This window comes from Echeneis naucrates, chromosome 5, assembly GCF_900963305.1.
Source record: "Echeneis naucrates chromosome 5, fEcheNa1.1, whole genome shotgun sequence".
Taxonomy (NCBI): Eukaryota; Metazoa; Chordata; class Actinopteri; order Carangiformes; family Echeneidae; genus Echeneis; species Echeneis naucrates.
Window position 1 is genome coordinate 17381654 of NC_042515.1, and position 24262 is coordinate 17405915.

Genomic DNA, 24262 nt, shown 5'->3' on the forward strand with positions numbered 1-24262 from the left:
CCTTCAGTTACTAACTGAGACACTGGTCAACATCATATTTGCAGATGTGTATTTGTTCCGTCTTAACATTCCCTGTTCTGTTGAAACTTGACTGCAGTTCTTCCTCTGGGCTAAAACACAACTATACATCATATTTTGGTAGAACGTGGCAAAAACAAGAGACAAGTAAAACTTTCTTACTTAGTATTGTTAGCTTCATCCTCTGCTGTACAGGTTCAACAAGAGAACAGTCTGCAGTGGATTCATCTTGCTTCCTGTGTTTTTTTTTTTTTGTTTGTTTTTTTTTTTTTATGTAACTTAATGATGCTCACTCAGACAGAACAAATGCTCATCTTCATTAAATCATTACTGCCTTTGTAAAACACACAAACCTGTTTAAAGCAGTCTTGTTCACCGAATGCTTTAGTCTGATTGTGATAGTTTCCTTATGCTAGAATTACAATATTTAAGATATTTTTCATGTAAAATAATGTTGTTTGTAATTAAGGATGTGGCACGTTGTCTAAAGTTGAATTCAAATCTGCTTTAATGCTGTGCTTAAATACTGAGAGGTAACGGCAAGGTCAAACAGGTTTGTGTGCGTTCACTCTGGCTCCTGGTTTACAATAATCTGAAAATTAGAAGAAACTATGATGTAAAAAAAAAAAAACCAAAAAGCACTTTATCTGACAGCAGTTGGGATTGTGATGTGTCGATGGTAATTGGAAAGAAACACACTTATTGAAATGTAGGCAGTAATTTGAAAGAAAACTATATTTGAGCTAAATTTCGTAATTTCTTTAAAAGTCATGTATGTTTAGTCACGTTTGTAAATTCTGAAGTTGTGTCAATTTAATCATGTGGTTGTTACATCCAGGCTCAGTCTTCTCAGCGCCAACTAGGCGTCCCTGAGATTCACCCTGGTGCGTAAAAGATACAGCAGATACAATCTGGACTATTTTCCTCCTGAGATTAAACTTGTGTTTTCCGCTCATACCCAAAGTATGAGTGAAGAACTGGCTATATATATTTATATTTAGCTTTATGAAAACTATTCACTGCAGTTTTTTCACTAGCTTGATCAACATGGTCTCAAGAAAATACTGTTCTTGGTTTGGTTCATATTTTTATCAGCCACTCTTTCCTTTGTCCATCATTCATTGCATTTTTGCACGAGAGACTACGTGGACTTAACTTTGCTGTTTTTTCATGGAAGTGATTGCCAACTGTCGGGATGAACAGGTTAGTGAAGGCATTAGGGGCCTCCACAATCCTTTACAGATACTTTAAAGATACAATCCAGATGTCCCAATAATCCCAACTTCACTTCTGGTGCTGTTCACAACAATTCCCGGTTGGATTTATAAAGTGAACAGAGAAGTTTTGGGATGTGGCTTCAGGACAGGATATTATGACTAAACAAGAAAATATATCTCTAATTTGGATAAAAGTTCACCTCTTAGATAAAGTATCATTTCTGACCGTAAACTGTTGACTTCCCTCTGGCTTGGTATTCATCTTGAGTGAAAAACCTCTCTATGCTGGCAGAGGACTTTGTTACATATAATTTTTTTTTTCTTTTTTACATAAAGGAGTTTCATAATGCACAGATCCACGTCCAGGATCCTTCCAGCTCCTGCCAAAGTGTTTGTGTAACCCTGGTGACTGGGGCCCGAGGGGGCGGGTTTAGGATGCTGAGGCGGCCGCTGATTGGCTGTCCCGGCGGTGAGGGGCGCAGAGAAAACGGCCAGGACAGTGCTGACGGGACAAAGACCCGCCGCTGCTCGGCTCGTCCTGTCCAGCAGCTTTGGAAAGCTCCAGCTCCGGCTGTTCTTCGCCCATCACAGTAAGTGCGAGTTCCCTCTTCTCTGAGCTGCTCTCAGGCGCGCGTTCACCGCTGATAGGAAGTTGTCGTGCGCGTGCACGAGCGTGTGAAACCTTTGGAGTTAGCAGAGCGGCTCTAACTTTTCTTATTGTCTTTTGTTTTTATCTCTCTTTTTTTGCAGCAGAAAGTTGGTGCAGCCCACATTTATATTCGCATGAAAAAGTGTATTTTTTTTGTTTGTATGTTTGAGGGTTTTTTTACACCCCATAGTTCCCTGTGAAGATTAACCAACAACAATTGTTTTAATCACATCATGTTCTGCGAGCTGCTCTGTCAATATATATAAAGAATAACCCCAGAGGAAACTGGAACATGTTATAATTATATGAGTGCGTTTCCATCAGAAGACATGAGCTCTGTCTCTTGTTACTCTGAGGATCTGGGGCTGAGCTGGCCCAGGCCCTAACAGCCATATGATTTATGTCTCTCACAAAGGAACAATAGATTGTACAAAAGCTCCAGCTTTGAAAAAGCAATAAATTTGGAGTGTGGGATTTTGGATTTTCCTGTTGACTTGATAGTCCTTAGTTCCTTTCACTGCCAGCAACTTTCACTTATTGTTTAAACTTGTTGTTCTAATGCAAGACTTGCATGTTTCAAATCATTCCAAAAAACATGTTTAAACAGCTATAAGTCAGTTTTCTGAGCCTGGCTCAAGTGTGAACCGCAAACATTGCTATTTAGGAAGTGGGCGTGTCTCCAGCGGTTCTGTAAAAAGGATTATCTAGATCATATATAACAGATATTCAAGTGCTAAGAGTTCATTTTCGATAAAAGAATAGATGGAGTGGACACATGCTGATTGGACTGATGTTTGTTCACTCAGTCTTAGTGTACTCTGAACTCACTTAAAAGATGCATATTGCTGACTCTTTCCCTTTTGGTGTTGTATTAGCTGCTCTGTCAACAGGCACACTGAATATTAAAAGGACAGATTCAACTCCTGTCCGATCCTTGTGAGCTTGTTGCTCTAACAGGAAAGCAGATGTCTCACTCTGGGACTCAGAAGTGACACTTTGTTGTGTGTACTCCAGGGGCATTGCTTCAAGGCTGTTTGCTCTGAGTTTGTTTGGCTGTTACTATGATGTCAGCTTGGAAAGCGACCCCCCCTCCTCCTTAATTCCACTAAAGACGTGGAGGTCTTACTTTCACTAGCTTCCTTCCCTCCTTAAACTCCAGGAACATTCCTCCCTGGGGGCTTCTGGTCCCTCCATTGACACTTTCATGGTTTACCATGAAATGACGGAGTGGAGTCAACTTTCCTTATGAGCTTCAGTTGCGCGGCCTCCAGGCTCAGATCAGTAGATAAATGAGTGGGGCAGCACCCAGACTGCAGGAGCCTACATTTGCTCTCCATCAGGCTGTCAGAGAGACTTGTCTCAGCAACTCCACCTTCACTCTCACCAAAAACCACACCCAGATTCTGCTTCTTTTGCGCCTCATGGGCAGTGAATTGTATTTTCACTGTTTGCTCACTATAATGTGAAGCTGAGGTGAGTTCTGTCAGTCTTTCTGGAACTTATACTTGTGGTTTCGCAGAGGCCAGAGTTGGGTCTCTGGTAGCCCTGTGACAGCCAAACCAAACTTCAACTGCAAAAGATTTGATACTGAAACTGCTCACTGGCCCAAATTATGGAGAAAACTACCACACACCACAAATTACTCTCTGCCTCTTCCTGTCTTCAGATGACCTTCAGCCCTAATTTAACTCTTCAGATTAAGTAAAAGATACCTTTAAATCCCATATTATCTAAAATGATCAAAGTCATTGAATGAATAAAAATGCATCAAAGCATTGTTCACTTTGGAGTAGTTTGTGATTCTGATGCTAAAAATCCTTTTTCTCATTTTATCCTAGACCTGCATCTTTTCCTCCCTCTTCCAACATCATGCTTCGTCCATTTGCCTTCCATTACTTTCTGCTGGCTTTGCTGTGCATGTGGGTGCTGTGCAAAGCCCAGTCAGAACCTGGCACCTCGGCAATACAGCTCCGTCTGGCTGGCGACAAGAGGAAACACTATGAGGGCCGGGTGGAGGTATTCTACAATGGAGAGTGGGGGACCGTGTGTGATGATGACTTCTCCATCTACGCTGCCCAAGTGGTGTGCAGAGAGCTCGGCTTTGTGGATGCAGAGTCTTGGTTACCCTCAGCCAAGTATGGACAAGGAGAAGGTAAGGAAAATAGCGTGGAGAAGTATCTGTTGTTTATCTTATGATTCAATCAAAAGCTTTGACATTTCACTGGGCGTTGCTCACAGCCAGCCAGGCACATTCAAAAACAGGTAGAGTTTCATATAGTCCATGGAAATGCTTGAATGAGATACATATTCCCCCACCTGGCTGCTAACACATCAGCCACTGGTTTCCTCATCAGAGGAAACCTCAGAGGCGCAAATGAGTTCAGAGTGTGAGAAGAAGGTGGGGGTGGAGACTGGAAACACTGGGCATGTAAAACAAACATGAGCAGACAAAATCTCGTCTCCTTTTTCTGCATCATTCTGCATAAATTCCTTGTTACCTGTAAAAAAAAATAAAGAAAATAAAATAAAGAAAAACCCAAATGAGACCCCCCCAACTCTCTAAATGCAGGGGCTGCTGGCTTCCAGTGGCGAAGGTAAGCCGGTAGCTTTTAATTAAAACAGTGTCCCTTGTTAAAGACACACATGTTTTCCAACTGGGTCAGACACGTCCATTCATACACTACAGAAGAAAAGTAATTACCTCAGTTATCTGCTTCCCAAAGCAAAGCCCTTCATCATTACAGCATCAAAAAAGAATCATATTTGGGAAATCATACACTTCATTTCTTTATTGTTACGGACAGACACAGTTTTATGAGAAGCAATTAACAACTAGTTATATGTATGCATGCTGTGGTTACTGTCTGCAGTTGCCAGAGCAATAGACTGTTTATCTAGTTATGTAATTGTACAGCTTCTGTAGGTCTGCTAAAAAAAACACTTTATGAGTAAAATGCATTTTTAAGGTGGAAAACATTAAGGGTTATTTTACCACTAGTAGGGTTTCTCCTTTCCATTGTTTAGTTTAGTTTGATAGATAAACATTTTTAAAAGTAGGTATTTTAAGCTGTGTGTATGAGTGGGAACTACTTAATCTGTTTACTTGTTGTTGGAGACACATGGCTATAAAAGTGATCAAGGACATTCTCCGTCATCATGAGTGCTTGTGAGACAAACCGCCAAATGCCTTTAATTGAAGACAAAACTGCACAAGTATGAGCACATCTTTTTTGGATGGAGACAGTTTTGAATTAGATCTGCAGTTGCCGTTACTCAGCCGTCATTAGCAAATTTAATCTATATCACATCACAACATCCATTTGATTCCAATATTTTTCAAAACACTGTTTGTCATGACTTTGAATTTGAATTTAGGCTTTGAGGTTGACTTCATGTGACTTCGTGCCAGTAAAAGCTTAATTTGAAAGTTTAATTTGAAAATTAATGGCTCCCTGCACGCAATGCTGCCTGCTTTCTGCACCAGCTTGTGAAATGATAGTCCCATAAGACCTACAAATGATGGTTTAAGCACAGCGATCCAGATTTATCACAACTGGCAATGCCGAATGTTTGTATGTAGAGAGTTTTATTGAGAACGTTCTGGTTCTCACTTGGACTCTCTGCTGTATTTCAGCACCAGAAAACGTCCCTCTTATTTTTAAAGAAACGTTCCAGAGGTAATCGTGCGCTGCCAGGACGAGGCTACGTGACCATATAGCATGCAGTCACTTTCCTGGTATGATCAGGATGTTCCTCGGCAACATGTTGAGGCTGTCTAGATGATGAGCAGTCTGTCTGTTGTTTCCATCGCCACAGTTATGTGGTTTTCCTCAGCTGGCTGACTAAGAACAGCCAGCTGGACAGCAGATGATGTGCTTCACCCGTGACATAATTTATTGGGCAACTATTAGCTGAGAAAAATGCATCAGGTTAAACGGGAGACCATACACACATCTCCACATGAGTAAGTTTTTTGTCTGTGACTTTACCAGAGTGGAAATCCTGAAATAGATGTTAATAGGGGGTGACACACAGCTCAGGTTGTCAAGGTGCGATGAAGAATCTGCTAATATTCCAGCTGCTGGGAATTGAGTGTCTTACCTGTGTGATCAAATAATAAATCCTAAAATTGTAGCTTGTCACATTTTATTTTAGTTATGTATTAAGCATACATTTGAACAAAAATCTTCCCCAACTGATACCTGCGGGCCAAGACAGCGAAATGATGATCGAAGTTGCAGACAGTAAACATGTACTCATGTACCCATGTACTTATGGCTGTGAGTAATTTCTTCAAAATAATCTAACATTCAGTCTATAAAATGAGCCAAATCCCCCATCACATTTTTGCTAATGTCTAAGGAGACAGTCCAGGATCCAAAAATATTTAAGTCACAACAAACAACTCCATACAGTTAATAAATTGGAGATTTAAAGATTAGCAAAAACAACCTGAAAACAGAGGCATGTTTTCTACCACACAGGCTTCATATGCATCAGAGAATGTGTTCATTCACTCATATTCTTGCCTCTTTCCGATCCAGGCCGTATCTGGCTAGACAATGTTCACTGCACTGGCGGGGAGAAGAGCCTGGCTCAGTGTGACTCTAATGGATTCGGAGTGTCTGACTGCAAACATTCAGAGGATGTCGGGGTGGTGTGCAACCAGAAGCGCATTCCAGGCTTCAAGTTCATCCGGAACCAGGCCAACAGTGAAGAAGTAGGTTCACATGGAGCAGCTCACTTAGAAATGTGTAGACAATCGCACTCACATATGCAGTTCTCCTACAACAAGTAGGTTCATATACACACCCAAAATCACAGTCATTTAACTCCAGGGTGGGCTCACTTGATCCCCGAACTGTTTCATAAAAATAGGTCTCTGCTGTGATTTTTCTGAATGAAAGTGAAATTGATATCATTATTAAAAACATTTTAATCAAGTGTCAGTCCAGGTGTATTAACCACATCCCCTGACCTCTGATACACCCAGATCTCACTTAATCTAAAAGGAACCTAACGCTGCTATTCTTACCGAAACTAACTTGACAAGTTGCGCTGGACAGTTTGTAGGTTTTAATATTTAGTAAGTGTTCATCTCTACATATGAGCTAATATGTGTGGAATCTGTTCTTAAGTGATGGGTAAACCTCTCTCATAAGTACAACATAAGATTTTCCGAATAGCTATTTGTAATCTGTATGATGAAATGGATACAACAAGTAAGTTAAAAATGGCCAAATGGAGAATAAATCAGTACATCTGGACAAAACCAGACATCAGTTCTTCCATGCAGGTAGTCACTTCTGCTATAATATTAAACCAGTGCAATAATCACCTAGTCAGCTATCCACTCCACCAATTGCACTAATGAGTTTGTCAGGCTCCTATAGTCTGTCTATCCTGGTCCTCAGCAGGCCCCCATTCCTCAGCCTGGGAAATTTTGGCGATGACTCAGAGAGGGGGGAAGACCATCCTGTCTGGCAGCACAGAACGCCTCTGTACCGGATGGAAAGTCAGTGTGGGTTTGTGAATGTGACTGGAAGGAGGGAGAGAAGAAGATAGGGACATTCCTTCAGCTTGTCTGAGTACAACTAACTAACTTCCACAGAACATTTCCTAATTAAAACCAGCCTGAATTCTTTGGCAGCTTAGAAGACAGCGCTCTGACACTTTGTTGCTGCATCCATATTTTGAGTCTGTCTATAAATAAATAATGGAAAGCTAGATTTGGCACTGTTACACTTCTCACTACAACAGCCAGAGCAGTTACTATCTTTTTTTTTTTTTTTTTACCAGATTATTATCAAACAGCATGTTTGACAAGATGTCTGAATCTGTGATTATATTTCACATGCGTTGCTGAGTCATGGGAATGGAGGAAAAAAAGAAGGGAGTAATTGAAATATTTAATTATGGAGTAATGAAACGCAGGCACGATGTTCCTGTTTTTGAAGGTCTAGTACACAAGCAGCACCCTCTTGTTCCCTATGTGTCTTGTGTATTTAAGGTCTCTAGGGTGTTACTGCAGTTCAGCCCCACACCCTGTAAATATTTCCTGAGTCTGGCCAAAGTCATACACCTCTTTGACCATGCTTGAGCTGACGTCAGGAATGGGCAGCACCGGTCCTTCAATTGGTTTATTCACAGCATGAACTGGGATTCTGTGTTCAATCTGGAAAGAAACATCCTAACCATTAATGCACTACACAATCAGTATCTACACTGCTTATGAATAACCTCAAACTTTCAAAATGTTTCACCCGCCTTGAGGTGCCCTACGCATCATCAGTGATGTGTCTGATTGCTTTGATGTGATTTAAGTTTAGAATCTGAATATGTATTGAATATGAATTTGTATTATCAGATATTTATTTTATTAGGTAATAGTTTTACAGTCAAAGTATTTAAGGCAAAGTCTTTAGGTTGAAAAATTGCTACAAAGTAAATATTTTGCTTTCGTGACATCATGACATCATGACCCTAACCCTAACCCTAGCTCTGCACGGTATGGGAATAAGTGAATATAACATAATAGCAGCGCAGTTTGGCACGATCAGTGTTGACCACAAATGATAGTCTGCTGAGAACATCAGTCTCTCATTAATGGAAAATAACAGATTCCAGTGGAACAAGTTGCACATGTTGACTTCAAGATATCTGAGATTTGTTGTCCTCAAGACATAAATCAGCGAAATATCAAATTCATTTTGTTGGAATTGTTATTTTATGTCTTTTAGTTCAAGCTCCTGTCAGAGCTGCCGTGAAAGCTCTGACCCTCATAAGTGCTACTTCCACTAAATAATGTCTTTAATATTGTCTATTACTCATCTGACCTCTGCAGATTCCTGCCAGCTCTACCATTACAGCCTTCCCCGGCTGGTTATGGAATACTAAAACAAAATCATAAAAGCGATGTTAAATATTCCAACATCAAATTCTCCCAAATCCATTTAAACTATAATGCCTAGTGCCTTTGTCAACTTTTGCCTTATTCATGATCATTTGTTGGAAAAGGCCTTCTAGTCAGTCGGGGGGCAGCGGCTTAGATTTGTCAGCAAACCGTGCATTGGCAGGAAAGTTTGTTTGTCATCAGTTAGTGGCGCTGAGTCAGTCGTGTTCAGATGTTGTTCACGTGGGAATTGGACACAACACGTGTCATCTGTGCTTACAGGATCATTCAGATATTTATGAAATCTCAGTCTGTATATGTTAGATGTTTATGAGAGAGCACGATATGTCGTTTAAGGATAAAAGTAAAGATTGCAAATGGAGTAGTTACTTCAGGATTTTATGTGCGTGTGTTTTTCAAGAAGTATGCATTGCTGAGTTACTTGTGTAATTGTTGCATAATGAGTTGTCCCTGCAGAAATGGTTTCCATTGGGAAGTTCAACTTCAATATCTCCCAATGCTAATTTTTATTTGTTAAAAAAGTAATAAGGGAAAGAAAATAAGGAATTGTCAATGGTCTTGTTGAACCCCACGCAAAAAACGGTTTGGGCAGCAGTCTTTCTCCTGAAGGCATGAGAGAAAAATTCTGCACCAAAAGCAGCTGCAGTCTACTTCACTTGAACACTTGAAGCAACACAAGCACGTCAGAAGCCAGTTGTTGATCTTTGCAGGGCAAAGGCTGCACTTCTTCTCAAGGAGTGATGGTGTCACCTTGCAAGAATTTCAGCTCTGTGCATTCTGAGCTATACAACAAAAGGAAACTTGAGCCACAGTGGGATTTGTATGCAAAAGCCTTGTAGAAGGAGTAGGAGGAGAATGATCGAAGGGAGAAAAGGTTGATGCATGTCAGGAGGCTGAATGCAGTTTCTGGAGTAGCCGACAGATCCACCACATGTTCAACAGCTGAATCCCAATGTGGTTGCAGCTCTCCTCTTGACTCCACAGTGTCTAAAGACCCAACTGTTATTATTCACGCATTTTCTCATTTACTATTTACATACTGGTCTGGCTCAGTGGATGTGCTTGGATCACCTACTATATTCCTGTAGTGTTGAATCAGAGTTATATAGGATCAATGTCATATGAAACTACAACCAGGGTTGGTTTAGCTTAGCCAAACAACAAGAAATATTTAGCCAGGTTCTGGCCAAAGGTATCAGAATCTGCTGATTTATTTTTTTTTTTTACCTCTGATGATCATTGTAATTTCATTGATTATATATTGTGTGCTGAATACCTACAAATACTGTGTGGAAATGATTTAATGGGAAGTTATGTGTTCAGTGTTTTGGCTATCAGTCAAACACACAGCCTCAATAAGGTTCAAAGAAGCTGGAAACTGGCATTTGACAGGAACATTTGTGACCTGTGGGATTATACACGTATACTGCCCTTTTTCATTTCAGTGTTTGTGCAGATTAAATGATATAGTTGAAAGATTTTGAGAGTTTTTGAAGTTCTGGTAGTTACATTTTTGTACAGTGTGCTTTGCTGTTTTCTCTTGATTCCAGCCTTTACCCTCTCTTGCCTACATTTTTAAAGGACAGAGGTGCGATTTAACTCAAGAAACGTGTTTTTCCCAAACTGATGAACGGTTTGTTTCATTTGCTTGAGATGTGTACGTGCATGAGCACACCTGTAGCAATGTTCTTGTTCATTGCCATGATGAGAGCAGCACACTAATGGATATTCCAGATGCAAAGCACACAACTACTGACCACACACACACACACACACACACACACACACACACACACACACACACACTTCTTTAGTGAAGTCAGACTGGGGGCCATTGAGGGAGAAAGAGGGGGGGGGCATATGTGAAAGTCATTTCATAGAGCATCGCGGTTCTTTTTGCTTTCATCTAAAACGTGGTGTGATTAACATTCATCCTTGCCTTGTTTTGTAAGGTGGGCGGGGGGGTTGAGGATGTGTGGGTGGAGTTATGTGGGGCACGTTTAGGTAAACGTGCAGTGGTGCTGGAAAGCTGAGTAAGATGGAAGAAATGCACAGTAGTGGAAGCATTAGTCAGACGCTGGCTAGACCAAAATCTCATGTTCACACATCTAGATTATGAAGGTTCCTGGTCAGGAAAAACTAGTCTGGTCTCCAGTTGAAAATAGTTCAGCAATTGCCAACGCTTACTTGTTCTAAATAGAGCTAAATGAAGAATTTTTTTTTGTGTTTTTTTTTTTAACTCAGGCGCCGCAACAAGAATGTGGGCCTATATTTGAAAGGGAAATGGTATTCTGGAAAAAACCCACAGGATGAATGAATCACTACAGAATGACAGTCATGGAGTCACTGGAAGATGAGGCAACTTGTTTGTAGAAATCTCCACTCTGGATTTAACCTCAAAATAACCTGGATGAAAAGTCTGCACTCAGCACTAATGGGTTTACATCCTTGCATCGTACATTGCACTACCCACGTATTTTGATGAATTACCTCATTCACTTTTTTGTTGAAAATGTAATTATACAGTACAGGCCAAAAGTTTGGACACACTTTCCTATTCACTTGAATGAGAAGGCGGGTCCAAACATTTGGCCTGCACTGTATGTCTAATACCGACGTGTGGTTGTGAGGTTACCACCAGCAGCCATTTAGCTCACGTTAGCATCAAGACTGGAAACAGGTTCTATGGTCCAATTCCTTGAAATCTTACTATTGTCATCTTATTTGTGAAAACCAATTTTTATGCTAAGACAAATTATACAAACCAAACCATCAGCTAGCTCTAATCTCATGTTTATCACATAGGCATAAAATGGTATCAATCTCATCTAACTCTGGGCAACAAAGCTAAAAAAAACATTTTCCCCAAAATTTTGTGAACTTCATCCCACTGAGAAGTCTAGTTTTTCCATAGTGATATCATGAGATATCGCAGATTTATCATCATATAATGTGATGGTTTTCTGTGCACTGCAGCAGTCATGTTTCTACATTTCCTCACAAACCAAACAGGATTTTGCTGAGTTTATGTCTGCTGGTCAAAGCTTGGGTGGGGGGGGCACCTGGACTGATCCCAGCTGAGGGTATCCGTCCTCTTTTCTTTAGTCTCACACATAGAGACAGCTAGTTTCCTCTCTCTGAGCCAAATGCAACAGCTGTCAGACCCTCCTCAGTCCTCCATTACATACTCACCTCATCCGCATTTTTAACCTTCACACGTGGCTTCGTTTTGGCACTCTGGTTTCTCCACATCATTTCATGCTTTTTATCAAGTGAACATATATTTTCAATAGCCTTCTTTTTGTTGTTACATGTTTTCAATTGGCTTTGTGAAGTCCATCCCATAATAAGCATACTCACAGAAAGTAAATCATTAAGAGTACAGGATCCCTGATCATGATCACGTATCCACACCTCCCAGCACCAACGGAAAACACACTGTCATGCTCTGCACAGCAGGAATCTCTTTATGAAAGACTGGATTTTACCCACTCTAACCGCTGCAGTCAGTGGGAGGGCTGGGGTCACTGCAGAAACAGACCGACTTAGTCCTGACTGAGTTTGGAGCCCCTGAAGCTTTGAACATTCCTCAAGGCTGACGCCATTTCAGGAAACCACCCTCAGGGCAAGCATTTAATATTTTTGGAAGATATTCCCTGAATGTGGGTTCCTTATTTTTTAGAGTTAAGAAGCTGGCTGTGTCAAAATGACTGAGCTCAGCATTTGCATACCCCAAAGCAGCGCAGAGTTTCGGCTCTCTTTGCCAGCCGCAGTGTAAATTCACACCAGCCAAGAACGGCAGCACATCGCTCGGGCAAAAAATTTTTATTATGTAGCTGTTTTCCCCTAAACTCCTGGAGGTCAAAGGTTACCACTCCTTCCTGATTTAGGGGTCTCCAGGACATGATGCTAACTGTGGTTGGTGACCTTTCACTTGACCAACTGGTTTCAAAACCCTCTATAGTAGACTGTGGACCACCCGCAGACAACCTGTCGCAGCCAGAACCCTGTCAGCCGCTCAGCTTCCCTCTTTTTTTAAAGATGACTTTCTTTTATCATTTCTTATATCATTTTTTTCTTATCACGCACTGAAGATAGAAGTTGAAAAGTCCTTTCCCTTAAAGAAAAGATGACTCTTTAATTGTGTTCTAATGATTCATTCACCTTCTTGGCTTAGTGTTGCAACAGTGAAACATTGACAAAGACTCATTTCATTTTATCTGTAAATACTGAAAACTCATTCATTAGTTATGTGACTCCAAATGAAACGTCAGTTGTTTCCGTTTGAGGTTTTTTGGCAGGGAAAGCTAAAACAATGTAAATGTAAGCTGGATTTGACAGATCTCTGCTGTGATGTATGCTGTTCCCCAACTCCCTATGGGCCCCTAAATCACCAATCTAAACTCTAAAGACGCAACAGTGATGTCGGAGAAAATTCCAGACATTCATCAGACCTGCTCGGGCTAACACTTAACAAGTTAAAACAAAGGTTTCATCTTCATATTTTAACCTTAATTTTAAAGCATATGAGCGAGCTGTGCTGTCGAACTGTGTTAAACATTAACAATATTTAAGGACAAACTTCACTTCATTTCACTCAGAATTATGAACCACAATATGTATGATATTTATAATATAAATACATAAATTACTCACTTAATAAATAAACACAACTGTACATTTCTCAAGCGTCTTTGCCTGGAGCGTAAAGCTCTCCAAAGCAGTGCTTTGAATGAGACGTGCTAATGCCGTGCAGCTGTGATGTTCATCACCTCCACTGAGCACGGCAGCATGCTAAAGTCTGCTGATTAGTACAACACGCAAAATACAACTGAGGCTGATTTGATTGATTTGATGATGGTGCTTGTTGACGAATCATGTTTTCACCAAAGGCGTCTCTTTCATTCTGTTGGGGGCATGGATGTGTGCAGCAAATTCCATTGCAATAATTCTAGAGACATTTTTAAACAAAACCACTAAACTATTTATTCCATCTGTTGAGTAACGCCATCATCAAATGTAATGAGTGAAAGAAAAAAAAAATGGACAGATGGCCCAAAGTTTACTTTAAGAGGCTAAATGTTTATGAATTATCTGCAGTGTAGCAATGACACATTTTCTTCGCTCTTTTTTTCAGGGTTTTAATGTACAAGTGGAGGATGTGAGGATCAGGGCCACGTATTCTCACAGGAAAAGGATTCCCATCACTGAGGGCTTTCTGGAGGTGAAAGACGGGGGCAAGTGGAGACAGATCTGTAGTGAGGAGTGGACAGAGATGAACACCAGGGTCATCTGTGGCATGTACGGCTTCCCCGGGGAGAAGCGCTTCAATGCCCGACCTTACAAGTGAGTCATCACACCCAAAAGTTGTTTTAAATACGATACGGCCAAATGCATAAACATTTAGCTGCGTTAATTGCAGCTCAGGTTGTGGGAATATAGAGTAGTAGAGTTGCATAACACTGAATTGGTACAGTGTGATAACATGATGTTATCATCTGAGGTACACCACACATTCCTTTATCATATAAACACTTTAATGTGTTAAAATGCTATCTCTATTTGCTGTAGGCCTAAATCTATTTATACATTTTGAGCCACACCAGATTGATTTTGGGAAACATTACATAACCAAGACTGTTTACAGTAGTCATCAGTCAACCCTTTATCCACTTTGCACACTGAGATTAAACAGACTTGGGCTTGGAGATTGTTGAAAACTTATTTAGGAGGTCTTAGAGGATGAAGGACAGGGCTTGCTAGGGAATGGCCAATGCAATTCGCTACGAAGCAGTGGCCCTTTTGGGAACATCTAATTGTTTCCCCCTGAGTATGTGCGAAAACGTTTTTCCTTTCTTGAATATCAAGCTGAGGTCAGTATGAAGTCTAACAAGAAGCCAGCTACTTCCAAGAACACTTTGTCTCAAACATATTTTATCTGCTAAAATAGGAGATGAAGTTCAAAACAAAGCAGATGCAAAAATAATTATGTCAGACATCCACTGGCGACAGCATGAAAGAGAATAATATGTTCTTGCTTAAATGGTTCAGGCTTCAAGAGCATATTGTGTTGTGTTTGCACTATGTATTCATATCTTAGCATTCATTTTGCACATCCAGACAGTATTAACCTTTTTGTCAACCTTCCCAGTCCAGCCTCAGTCAAGCAAAGACCAGACACACAGCAGGAATATATTTATTCACTCATGCTTTACGTCAGTGTGAAGGTCTTGAAGTTTGGGTTATCACATCTTTCTTTCAGTGTGAAAGAAAAATGGGTGACTCAATTTCATCTGATTTACTGTTAATCTTATAGTGCTAACAATCCTGTTCTTTAACAAAAGACATTTCTATTTACTAATCATACCCATTACAGACAAAATTACAAGCCCTCTGTCAAATTTGGGATTTGTACAAATTTCACAGACCAATACTTTGAGGAAGAAATCCAGGAAGAGGAAGTGTCTTTAAGTGGAGGGTGTGGCCTGTTTGAGCCTCTTTGACACCATGCGGTTAGTCCAGCTGAGTTGGCCTGTGTTGGTGTGTTGATTTTATTTGAATATAGGATTGTTCAGGTGAGTTTAGTTGCTGAATCTGCTAGTCTAGCTTGTATTGCCTCCACCTCCTGCACCCTCTCTACTTTCATGCCCCCTACCTGAACCAGGGTCTGTATCCCCACCCCGCTTTCACTGGTGCAGTTGGTGAGAGGTCAGAGTAGTTGACAGTGGTGCTGTTTGAGATAGTTGTCTTTGTGTGAGGAGTGGTGATGGCTGGCATTAGGGGGTGACTCTGGGACGCCAGTGTTCACGGTCTAGCCTTCTGGAGGTGTTGTGGGCCTAACTAGACGAAACACCGGTGAAAGGAGGTTCCCACCTGATGACACCAAAGACATGTTAGCTATCACTGCTCACTGGCCTAGTTGGATATTATCTGTAGGGAACATAGAGCAGGGTGAAAGTTTGTTGCTAGGAGTCTGGACCATTTTTTGTCGCACAAGTTTCTTGTGTTTTTTCTAAATTGGAGCTTCACTACATTTGCCGAATCTGGTCCCATAAATCTTTCAAGATTGTTTGGCCTTGCTGCTTTCTTTACACGGTCTTCCTCCTCCAAGGCACAAACCTGCTTTAAGGTCCACTGATGCAGAGTTCCTCAGTGACCTTTAGTTGATGACATCCATCCAAGTATGGGGTCATTAACAATATGTCCACTGTGCTCCAGAGTAAAAAACGGGCATTGTTGAATTCCTTACGCGCACACAAAAAAGATTTTAAAAATCTCATAAAATACTTCTATAATAATTGGTTCTTCTTTTTATTTTCAAGTCTGAGCAGAAACAATAGAACCTTTTATGTGCTCTTCTGTCCCACTGAAGTAAAAGTGTTGATAATGCAGATTGGAATGCCCTGACACACCCCGCTCCCCACATGTCGACAGCTTGGAGTAACCTCAGGAGCTCTGTATGACTTAGCACCCATCTTAGTTCAAACCTCTACTTAGCTCGATGTAAGGGCCAAACCAAAATCAATTAGCCCATGAAATGTTTCATTCATTGTTTTCATGGGTAACCTTTTCTTATATTGAGGGTGTTTTTTGTTCCTGTGAATTTCCTGTGAACATCAGGTACTTTCTTGATGAATAAGCTACCTCATAGGGATGATACGCTCTTGTTGTCATCAACTCTTTTTTGCCAAGATGATTCTTAAGAATAAATGGATTTCATTGATAACTAAGAATTCAATGTCAGCTTCTCTCATCAGCACCTGAACTTGCTCACAAAGTGGAGCATTTTTCATAAAAACCCTTACAGCAGTATTACTGTGACATGATGACATGACATGAAATAACAAGGTGCAAAAAGAAATTTACTGGAATGGAAAGATTCATTTCTGAAGAAAGATTTAAGTGAGCAGGTTTTGCCATGAACTGAGGCCAGCATGAACAGCTATAAGGACTGCATGTCAGATCATTTCCTCCAACCTAACTGTGGCCAAACTGAATTCCAAATTAAAGGTCCTTGGGATATTTTTGAGAAAATAAAACAGTGGATTGATCCTTTAAAAAAATATCATCCCCTGTCTTGATTATATACAGTACAGGCCAAAAGTCTGGACACACCTTTTCATTCAAAATTAATAGGAAAGTGTGTCCAAACTTTGTATGCATGTATGTAACTCTTCATAACTCACAATTCAACAGCTAAAGTTACTTTTTGTGTCTCAGCTATGCTGCTAAACTAATACATGACACATGCCCACTGAATATAATAATATACAACTGGTCCCTCACCACTGTTGGCCACTGGTCCACATTGGTTATCCACAGTGCATAACTGATCATAAAGCTCCTTCAATTACCTCTAAAGCAGCACATCCAAAATTTTTATTTTTCTGAATGTTCCCTGGCCATGGTGAGGACATGGTGAGGACCAATACTGACATGAAAGCTGACTGTAGCCTGTACTTATACTTTGAAATGGAGTCTGTCTGTAGTTTTACTGTTTGCCAAATCTATTACATGTTTTCTAACTCAGTGGCATAAGAATGGTCACAGAAGACATACACTAGAACGTATATGTTGCAGTAAATAACTATGCGTTGCCTAAAGCCCTGTCATTTCATTTCCTTCCCAGACTGTTGGCGAAGCGTCGCAAGAAGAACTACTGGGGTTTTTCTGTCAACTGCACAGGCAATGAGGCCAACCTGTCTGACTGTAAACTGGGCAATGACATAGACCAGAAGGGCAACAACACCTGTGGAAAGGGCATGCCTGTGGTGATCAGCTGTGTGCCTGGACGTGCCTTCGCTCCCAGCGTCAGCGTCGGCTTCCGGAAGGCCTACAGGGTGGAGGTAAGTCAGCTCATACATGTTTAAGGACAGGGCGGGTCAGCAGTCAGTGCCATCGCTGGAAGAGAGAGAGAGTCTTTAATGTAAAAGGAAGACTTCTGTGTCCTGCAAATAAAACAGACACTGACCTTGAGATGGTTTAGTTTCTTCTTGTTGTTTTTTTTTTCTTTATAAGTGTTTTTTACAATGTGTCAGAAACAGATGACTAATATGCCCTTGGGATCAAAAAAGTAAAAACTATTTGTGGGTAGCCTGAACAATCAGATAGGTCCCAGGAAGAATTTAATCCCTTTGTCCAAGAAGAGAAGACGCCAGCTCCTTTTCTGAGTCCATCTACATGATGAATTACCTGACATTGCACAGACAAACTGTAAGCTGAAAAAATATATCTATATTTTATATAGACCCCTTTTGCTCCGCTTCGGCCTGCGCTTGCTTGGGCGGTCCGGGGGTGCTCGCTGTCAGCTGACAGGCTGGTGACTGCAGCGCGCCATGTGGCTGTGGTGGGCATGGGGAGCTGGGGCCCCTGACCGGACTATGGGCCCTGGTGACAGTCTCACTCATATTTGGGGAATGCCCACATGCATGTGTGGTTTCACTTGCCAGCTCGTGTTGGGTCACATCATGGAGAGATGATAAATCCTGCTTAAAATGGGCTGAGCTGCTCCTTCATTCCATCACTACATACCCCATCTTTGACCCATCTCCTCTGTTGGGACACCTTCACCTACCTGGACTCCCATCTCTCCAGAGATGAGAAACCCTCTGGACTCTCTTAATCCTGAGTGAGGTGAAGCACAGCATCCTTCACCCCACTGGTTCCTACCAGCACCACCTGCTTCCCTTCCCCTGTCCGTCCTTCCACACCTTCTCTGTTCTTTGTTCCCCCCGTGTTCACTGAGGTGTAACACTGCCCTCCCTGCCACACAAAGATCATTCCACTCAATAAAGATCCGCAAACTAGCTGAAATAATAAGATATTTAGCTGCAAGACTATAACTGCATCAATCTCATATAATGCTGACACCCTGTGGTGTTCAACTACAAGGACAAATGCAGACAAAGGGAAAAAATAAATAAATATATATATATATATATATATATATATAGAAACACACACGCACAAATTCATATGGCAGAATTTCTGTGATCATAACTGGATATTTAGCAGATTTTTGCCTTTGTTTTAAATTTTACTTGAATGGTTTGATGATTATTAATTTTAACAAAGACGTGTGTTCAATTCACCATCTAATTACTCTGCAAATACATTGTTACTTTGACTTTTAATTACATTATAAGAATCACTTTTAATGTAACTACAAGATAGACCATCTTATAACCAATTCTTGACTGTGATCCGGTTCTAACCTGCAACATTTCCTGCCTATTAATCAAGTGGCCCTGTAGTCAAACATCTGGAAACATTTTATTGGCTGAATGTTAAACATCTGCTAGGTTTACAATCAAATGGTCACTATTTCCTACTTGTGTTTACTGTTTATTTTGTTAGTTATTACCAAGGTGACATCTTTTTTTTTTTTTTTTTCTACAGAAAACAAGGGACATTAATAACTCTCAGATTAGATTAGAAAGTCTTTATTGCTCTCAAGGGTCACTTCAGTTTGCAAGAGTAGACAACACATACAGTATTTATCCAAAATAAAATAATATGGCAATTAGAGACATAAATCATTGTAACAAACAATGACTTTAGTCACGATAAATTACAGTAAGATGCAATAAACTTTTTTATCTGTTTTATCTGTTTATCTGTTTTTGTTCACTACAATAACAACTTTTCCAACAATAAAAAAAACAACAATATATAGTATGTAATCCAGTCCAAAATTAATTTTAGTCCAATTAAAGCAAAGGAAAAATAAATTGATTAACTGAAAATGCTGGAGATGTCAGCAATAATCATTATTGATTATAATTCATATCATTTTCACCAACTAACATTTTTTGGGTGGTCTGTTTCCATAGCAACCCTTGGTCCGGCTAAGAGGCGGGGCGATGATAGGCGAGGGGCGAGTGGAGGTGCTAAAGAATGGCGAGTGGGGTACAGTGTGTGATGACAACTGGGACCTTAAAGCTGCCACTGTGGTGTGTCGCGAGTTGGGGTTTGGTAGCGCCAAAGAGGCTCTGACTGGCGCCCGACTGGGACAAGGTAGGATCTATGTCCAGATCAGTCTCTTGTATGGATACTGTAACAATGGGTTCGATTAAAATATGGATAACTCTAAAAATAATTCCTCTTTTTGTAATGGATACTTTTAAAAATCCTTCTTTAAATAAATATTGAATTAATTTGTACAATAACTCTTATCTAACTTGCATCTCAACACCAATTTTTTTAATTTGAATTTACTGCTTTCACACAGATTTTTTTCTTTTTCTTTTTTTTTTTTTTTTAATTTTGGAATATCTTAAAAAAATTTTTTCATGTCAGGTTCCCTTTTTAGCCAGATTCAAACTGGAAAATAATTTGGACTTAAGCTTTTATATTGAATTATCCAACATGTTTGAGAATAGTTTTTCTATCACATTCGGCAAATACATTCCTGTGCCTGATATCAACATGTTCAATAAGAATAAGTTCTTGTTGAACATGTTGATATCAGGCACTTTTAAGAAAAATACCCAATATGTTGTTTTCAGATTTTTAGAAGCCTAGTTTTGAACTGGTTTAAGAAGAGATCAAATTGTTACTTTGAAAACAAAACATTAAATCTTAGAAATTCACAGCTGTGAAAATGAACAGTGGACATGAAACCAGACATCTCTAGCCGCAACTTATCTTTGATCTCTGTATCACCACCTGTTTGTGGTGACCTTCAGTCAGCACACAAAGGTGGAATGCATACAGTAGCACATTCATTTTTATTCCTTGACTGTGGAATCTGATTTTGTGAAATGAATAATGCTTCACCATTATAAGAAAGATATGCTCATTGGAACAGCTGTCCTCTCCTCTGGCATATTCACACTTCAAAACACACAAATGTACAAAATGTTCCAGCTAAGAAAACAGCCTTCGTTGATTTAAGAGAAGGAATTCTTTGTTGAAATGAGAGGGATTTTTTTTTTTTTTTAGGAGCTGACCACTGGATCCAAGGCCCCACACACAGAGAGTAGACTTGAAATAGCTGATAGTGATTGTTTGTTATGAGAACTTAAATGACATGAGAAGGAAATTCCAATAAAAATGTTCCCCTTAGGAAATGTTATAGTTTTGTCTTTTTTTTATTATATGGTACATATATATGTTCATGTAGTATGTATTTTTCTTTTATTTTTCTTACAGACCCAAAGTCCTATTTTATGTCATCCGTTTCAAGTTAAATATCACATTTAATTCTATTGTAATCATCTGTCAGACATGGAAATTACCCTGTTGTTTATGTATTTTACAATCGACCGCCAGTCTATTTCAGATTTCACATCACTAGAGAGATCCCTGCTCAGTTACATGGAAAAAATCTGGCAAAGAGGGAGCACTCACACTTGTTATTGTGGAAGAAAAAGAACAGTCAGATGACATTTTTATAGTACGAAAAAAAAAAAAAGATGCAGAGAGGGTTGTTTTTTTTCTTTACAGGTCTCAAGTGTCTGATTTTAATTTGGCATAACTCAGTCCCTGTTTCCTTGAGGACAGGATGCAGTCTTACATCTGTCTTCCAACAGAGTTGTTCTAACTAACTAGATACATCGTAAGGTTGCTTCTCTTTTGCTCAGGAAATGGAGGTGCTGAGCACGTTTCCCCCTATCAGTGTGTAATCCCAAGACAAATTTCTTCTTTGCCGTAATGGAAATAGATTGCACTAAAAAAACAAAACAGACAGGACAGATAGTTTTCTGTTCAACTATAGATATGGTGACTACTCATTTATTCATTTTAGAAATAATTTCAACACAATGAAAAATATAATGTTGGGTTTGTTTCCATACAGGAATTGGTCCAGTCCACATGAATGAGGTGCAGTGCTCTGGCTTTGAAAAGTCGCTGACTGAGTGTCACTTCAACCGCGAATCTCTGGGCTGCAGCCACGAGGAGGATGCTGCTGTCAGGTGTAATATTCCTGCCATGGGCTTCCAAAATCGAGTGAGTAATTCCATCTACAATAAAAGACAGAAACTAATCTTATTTTGTATAGCACTGAAGGACATATTTGTCTTTTTCTCTGTCCTCAGCTTCGGCTAAGCGGTGGCCGTAACCCTTATGAGGGCCGTGTGCAGGTCTTGGCAGAGAGGAACGGCTCTCTGGTGTGGGGCACAGTGTGCAGTGACAGCTGGGGGACCATGGAGGCCATGGTAGTGTGCAGGCAGCTGGGCTTAGGCTTTGCCAGCCATGCTTTCCAGGTAAAGTCCCCGAAATAGAAATTCTTCCTTTCCGCCTACTTTCAAAATATAACAACAACAAAAACAACCCACACACACAAAGTTTCCAAACTGAGTGGGATGTAATATCACCTTAGGCCCAGCTAAACTTTCTTTTTACTGACAAGGTTTTTCACTTTGGAAAAAAAACAAAAGTCATTTGATTACTTATTATTATTTGATAGTTTGACATGGAGTTGATATGAAACCAGTGTTGGCAGTCTTACTGGGAGTATTGGTATCTATTTGTGGGTAGCGTGTATGCAACAGTCTACATGTGTTGGTTGAGGCTATTAGCTCTCCCAACGAACTTGAGCTTTATTGACCCCAGAGGCCAAAATAAAGCTTGTGGGTGCTTGCAAACATCAGAAACACAGCACAGAAAGGAGAGCAGGTATTTGAACCTATGACACAAATGAGCAGTCAGCTCCTCAGCAGGAGTGATGGGGAAAGACTTGACTTTGCATTTGAAGTTTAGTCAGCCCTCCAACAGTAAAACCTGTGGCATGGTTTAGCAGCGTCACAGTCCATGCTGCTGACGTTTCCGTCTTGCTTTATAAAGAGTGCTCCCTTTATGTCGTGAGGTGGGACACTGATAAAGGAGAAGACCCCCCTGATGTTCCTTATGTTTTTCTGTTTCAAGACAGAAAGAATGTGTGGTTTAAGATTATATAGCTTTGGAAAGTATGTCTGAATCATGGGGATGTGCCCTGATAGCAGGGGGGGTTTTGAGTGGAACTTGGACTGGGTCTAGCAGAGACTGTTTATCACACAAAGCTGTGTTTAGGACAATAACATGTGATGCTCTTCTAATGGAGCAACACATAAACATGCCCTGTCATCATTTTTGTGTTGCAGTCACTTCCTGAGAACTCACCCTCAAAGAAGTAATAAATGCCTGCTCTTTGCTATCATAGGAGAGCAGGGAATCAGTTTCTCCAGAGACTCTTTCCTGTCTGACTTTTAAATGCTTCTGCAGGCAAATCCCACCACCAGATGGAACAAATGACACAGTGCTTAAACTATAGAGCCGTATGTCTGTCCCTCCTCTCAACCCACCAGCAGCTACTCCCACATTCATATCCTATTTCCATTGCTCTTTCTCATGAATCCCCCCTTCCTTGGAAGGTGAGGGAAAGTATGAGTTTCTTCCACAGAAGGTTTCCCTGTAGTCACCAAAATGCTGTAATAAGACTGAGTCAGGAAAATAGAGCAGCCATTGGTGTGTCTGTGAGATACCCATTTGATTTGATTAGATTTGCTGTGAGATAACTGGGAAAGTGTGTAATTGAAGTGAGGAGGAAAATTAAGACAATATCTTGGTTGAAAACTATCCCACAAACATCTTCTTTTCCAAAACATTTTTAATAGTACAATCATTATTCGATTCTTTCCAGCTGACATAATAAAAAGTAGGTGAGATTATGTAACAGATTTGTGGATTTAAGGCTTGAACTCAAATCATTTTTAAAGAAGTAGGTTGGCATACTGGAATATTCCTTTATTTGCTATTTTGCCAAGAATAAAATGAGTAGCTCTTTTAATGTCTGTACACTAAATACAAAGCAGGCAGCAAGCATAGCTGAGCACCAAGAGCAGAGATTAGGGAGAAACACCAAGTCCAGCTCTGTCTCAAACCTGAGCTGTCCACTGTGCGGCGGAGACGGAAACTAGATCTGGGGTTAACTTTAGCTATTGTGCAGTTTGAAAAAAATAGAGATGTTTGGAAAGTGGAGCAGCTGTTATTATGAAATACACACTAAGACAATTTTTTTTTGTCTTAGAGTTTCTTCATGATTAATCAGCTGAATTAAACCTTCTTGCTTTCATTGGCTTTTCTTCATGTAGGAAACGTGGTACTGGGAGGGAGATTCCTCCTCTGATGCGGTGGTGATGAGTGGAGTGAGATGTTCAGGAACTGAGCTGACTCTGGATCAGTGTCTACATCATGGGAAACACATCGACTGCCCCAAGGGAGGTGGACGCTTTGCTGCTGGGGTCTCATGCACTCAGAGTAAGTGACTGATGACTGTAAGATACCACACTAAAGGACGGTGCATTGCAAAAAATAAAGTCAGGAGTGAGCACATCCAGTGTTCAATCAGTGAAAGGAGATTGGGGCAGGTAAAAACACTTAACCTCTGAAATGCCACGCCATAAATTATTGAGCTGCATAAGACTAGAAGGGGTTACAAAGTCGTCTGAAAGACTTTAGGTATTCACCAGTCTATAGTTAGAT

At 40.3% G+C, this 24262-nt stretch overlaps 1 protein-coding gene across 1 annotated transcript in view; it reads left to right on the forward strand.

The window, feature by feature from the left end:
• Window positions 1–1740: 1740 nt before the first annotated feature.
• loxl2a (lysyl oxidase-like 2a) overlaps window positions 1741–24262 on the forward strand; it is a 29104-nt gene continuing 6582 nt past the window's right edge. The window contains exons 1-9 of the mRNA XM_029502110.1: window positions 1741–1825; window positions 3723–4036; window positions 6429–6604; window positions 13935–14143; window positions 17427–17643; window positions 19630–19813; window positions 21597–21748; window positions 21838–22005; window positions 23872–24037. Coding sequence (XP_029357970.1) covers window positions 3754–4036; window positions 6429–6604; window positions 13935–14143; window positions 17427–17643; window positions 19630–19813; window positions 21597–21748; window positions 21838–22005; window positions 23872–24037 — 1555 coding nt within the window. The 5' untranslated portion in view covers window positions 1741–1825; window positions 3723–3753. The remainder of the gene's footprint in view (window positions 1826–3722; window positions 4037–6428; window positions 6605–13934; window positions 14144–17426; window positions 17644–19629; window positions 19814–21596; window positions 21749–21837; window positions 22006–23871; window positions 24038–24262) is intronic.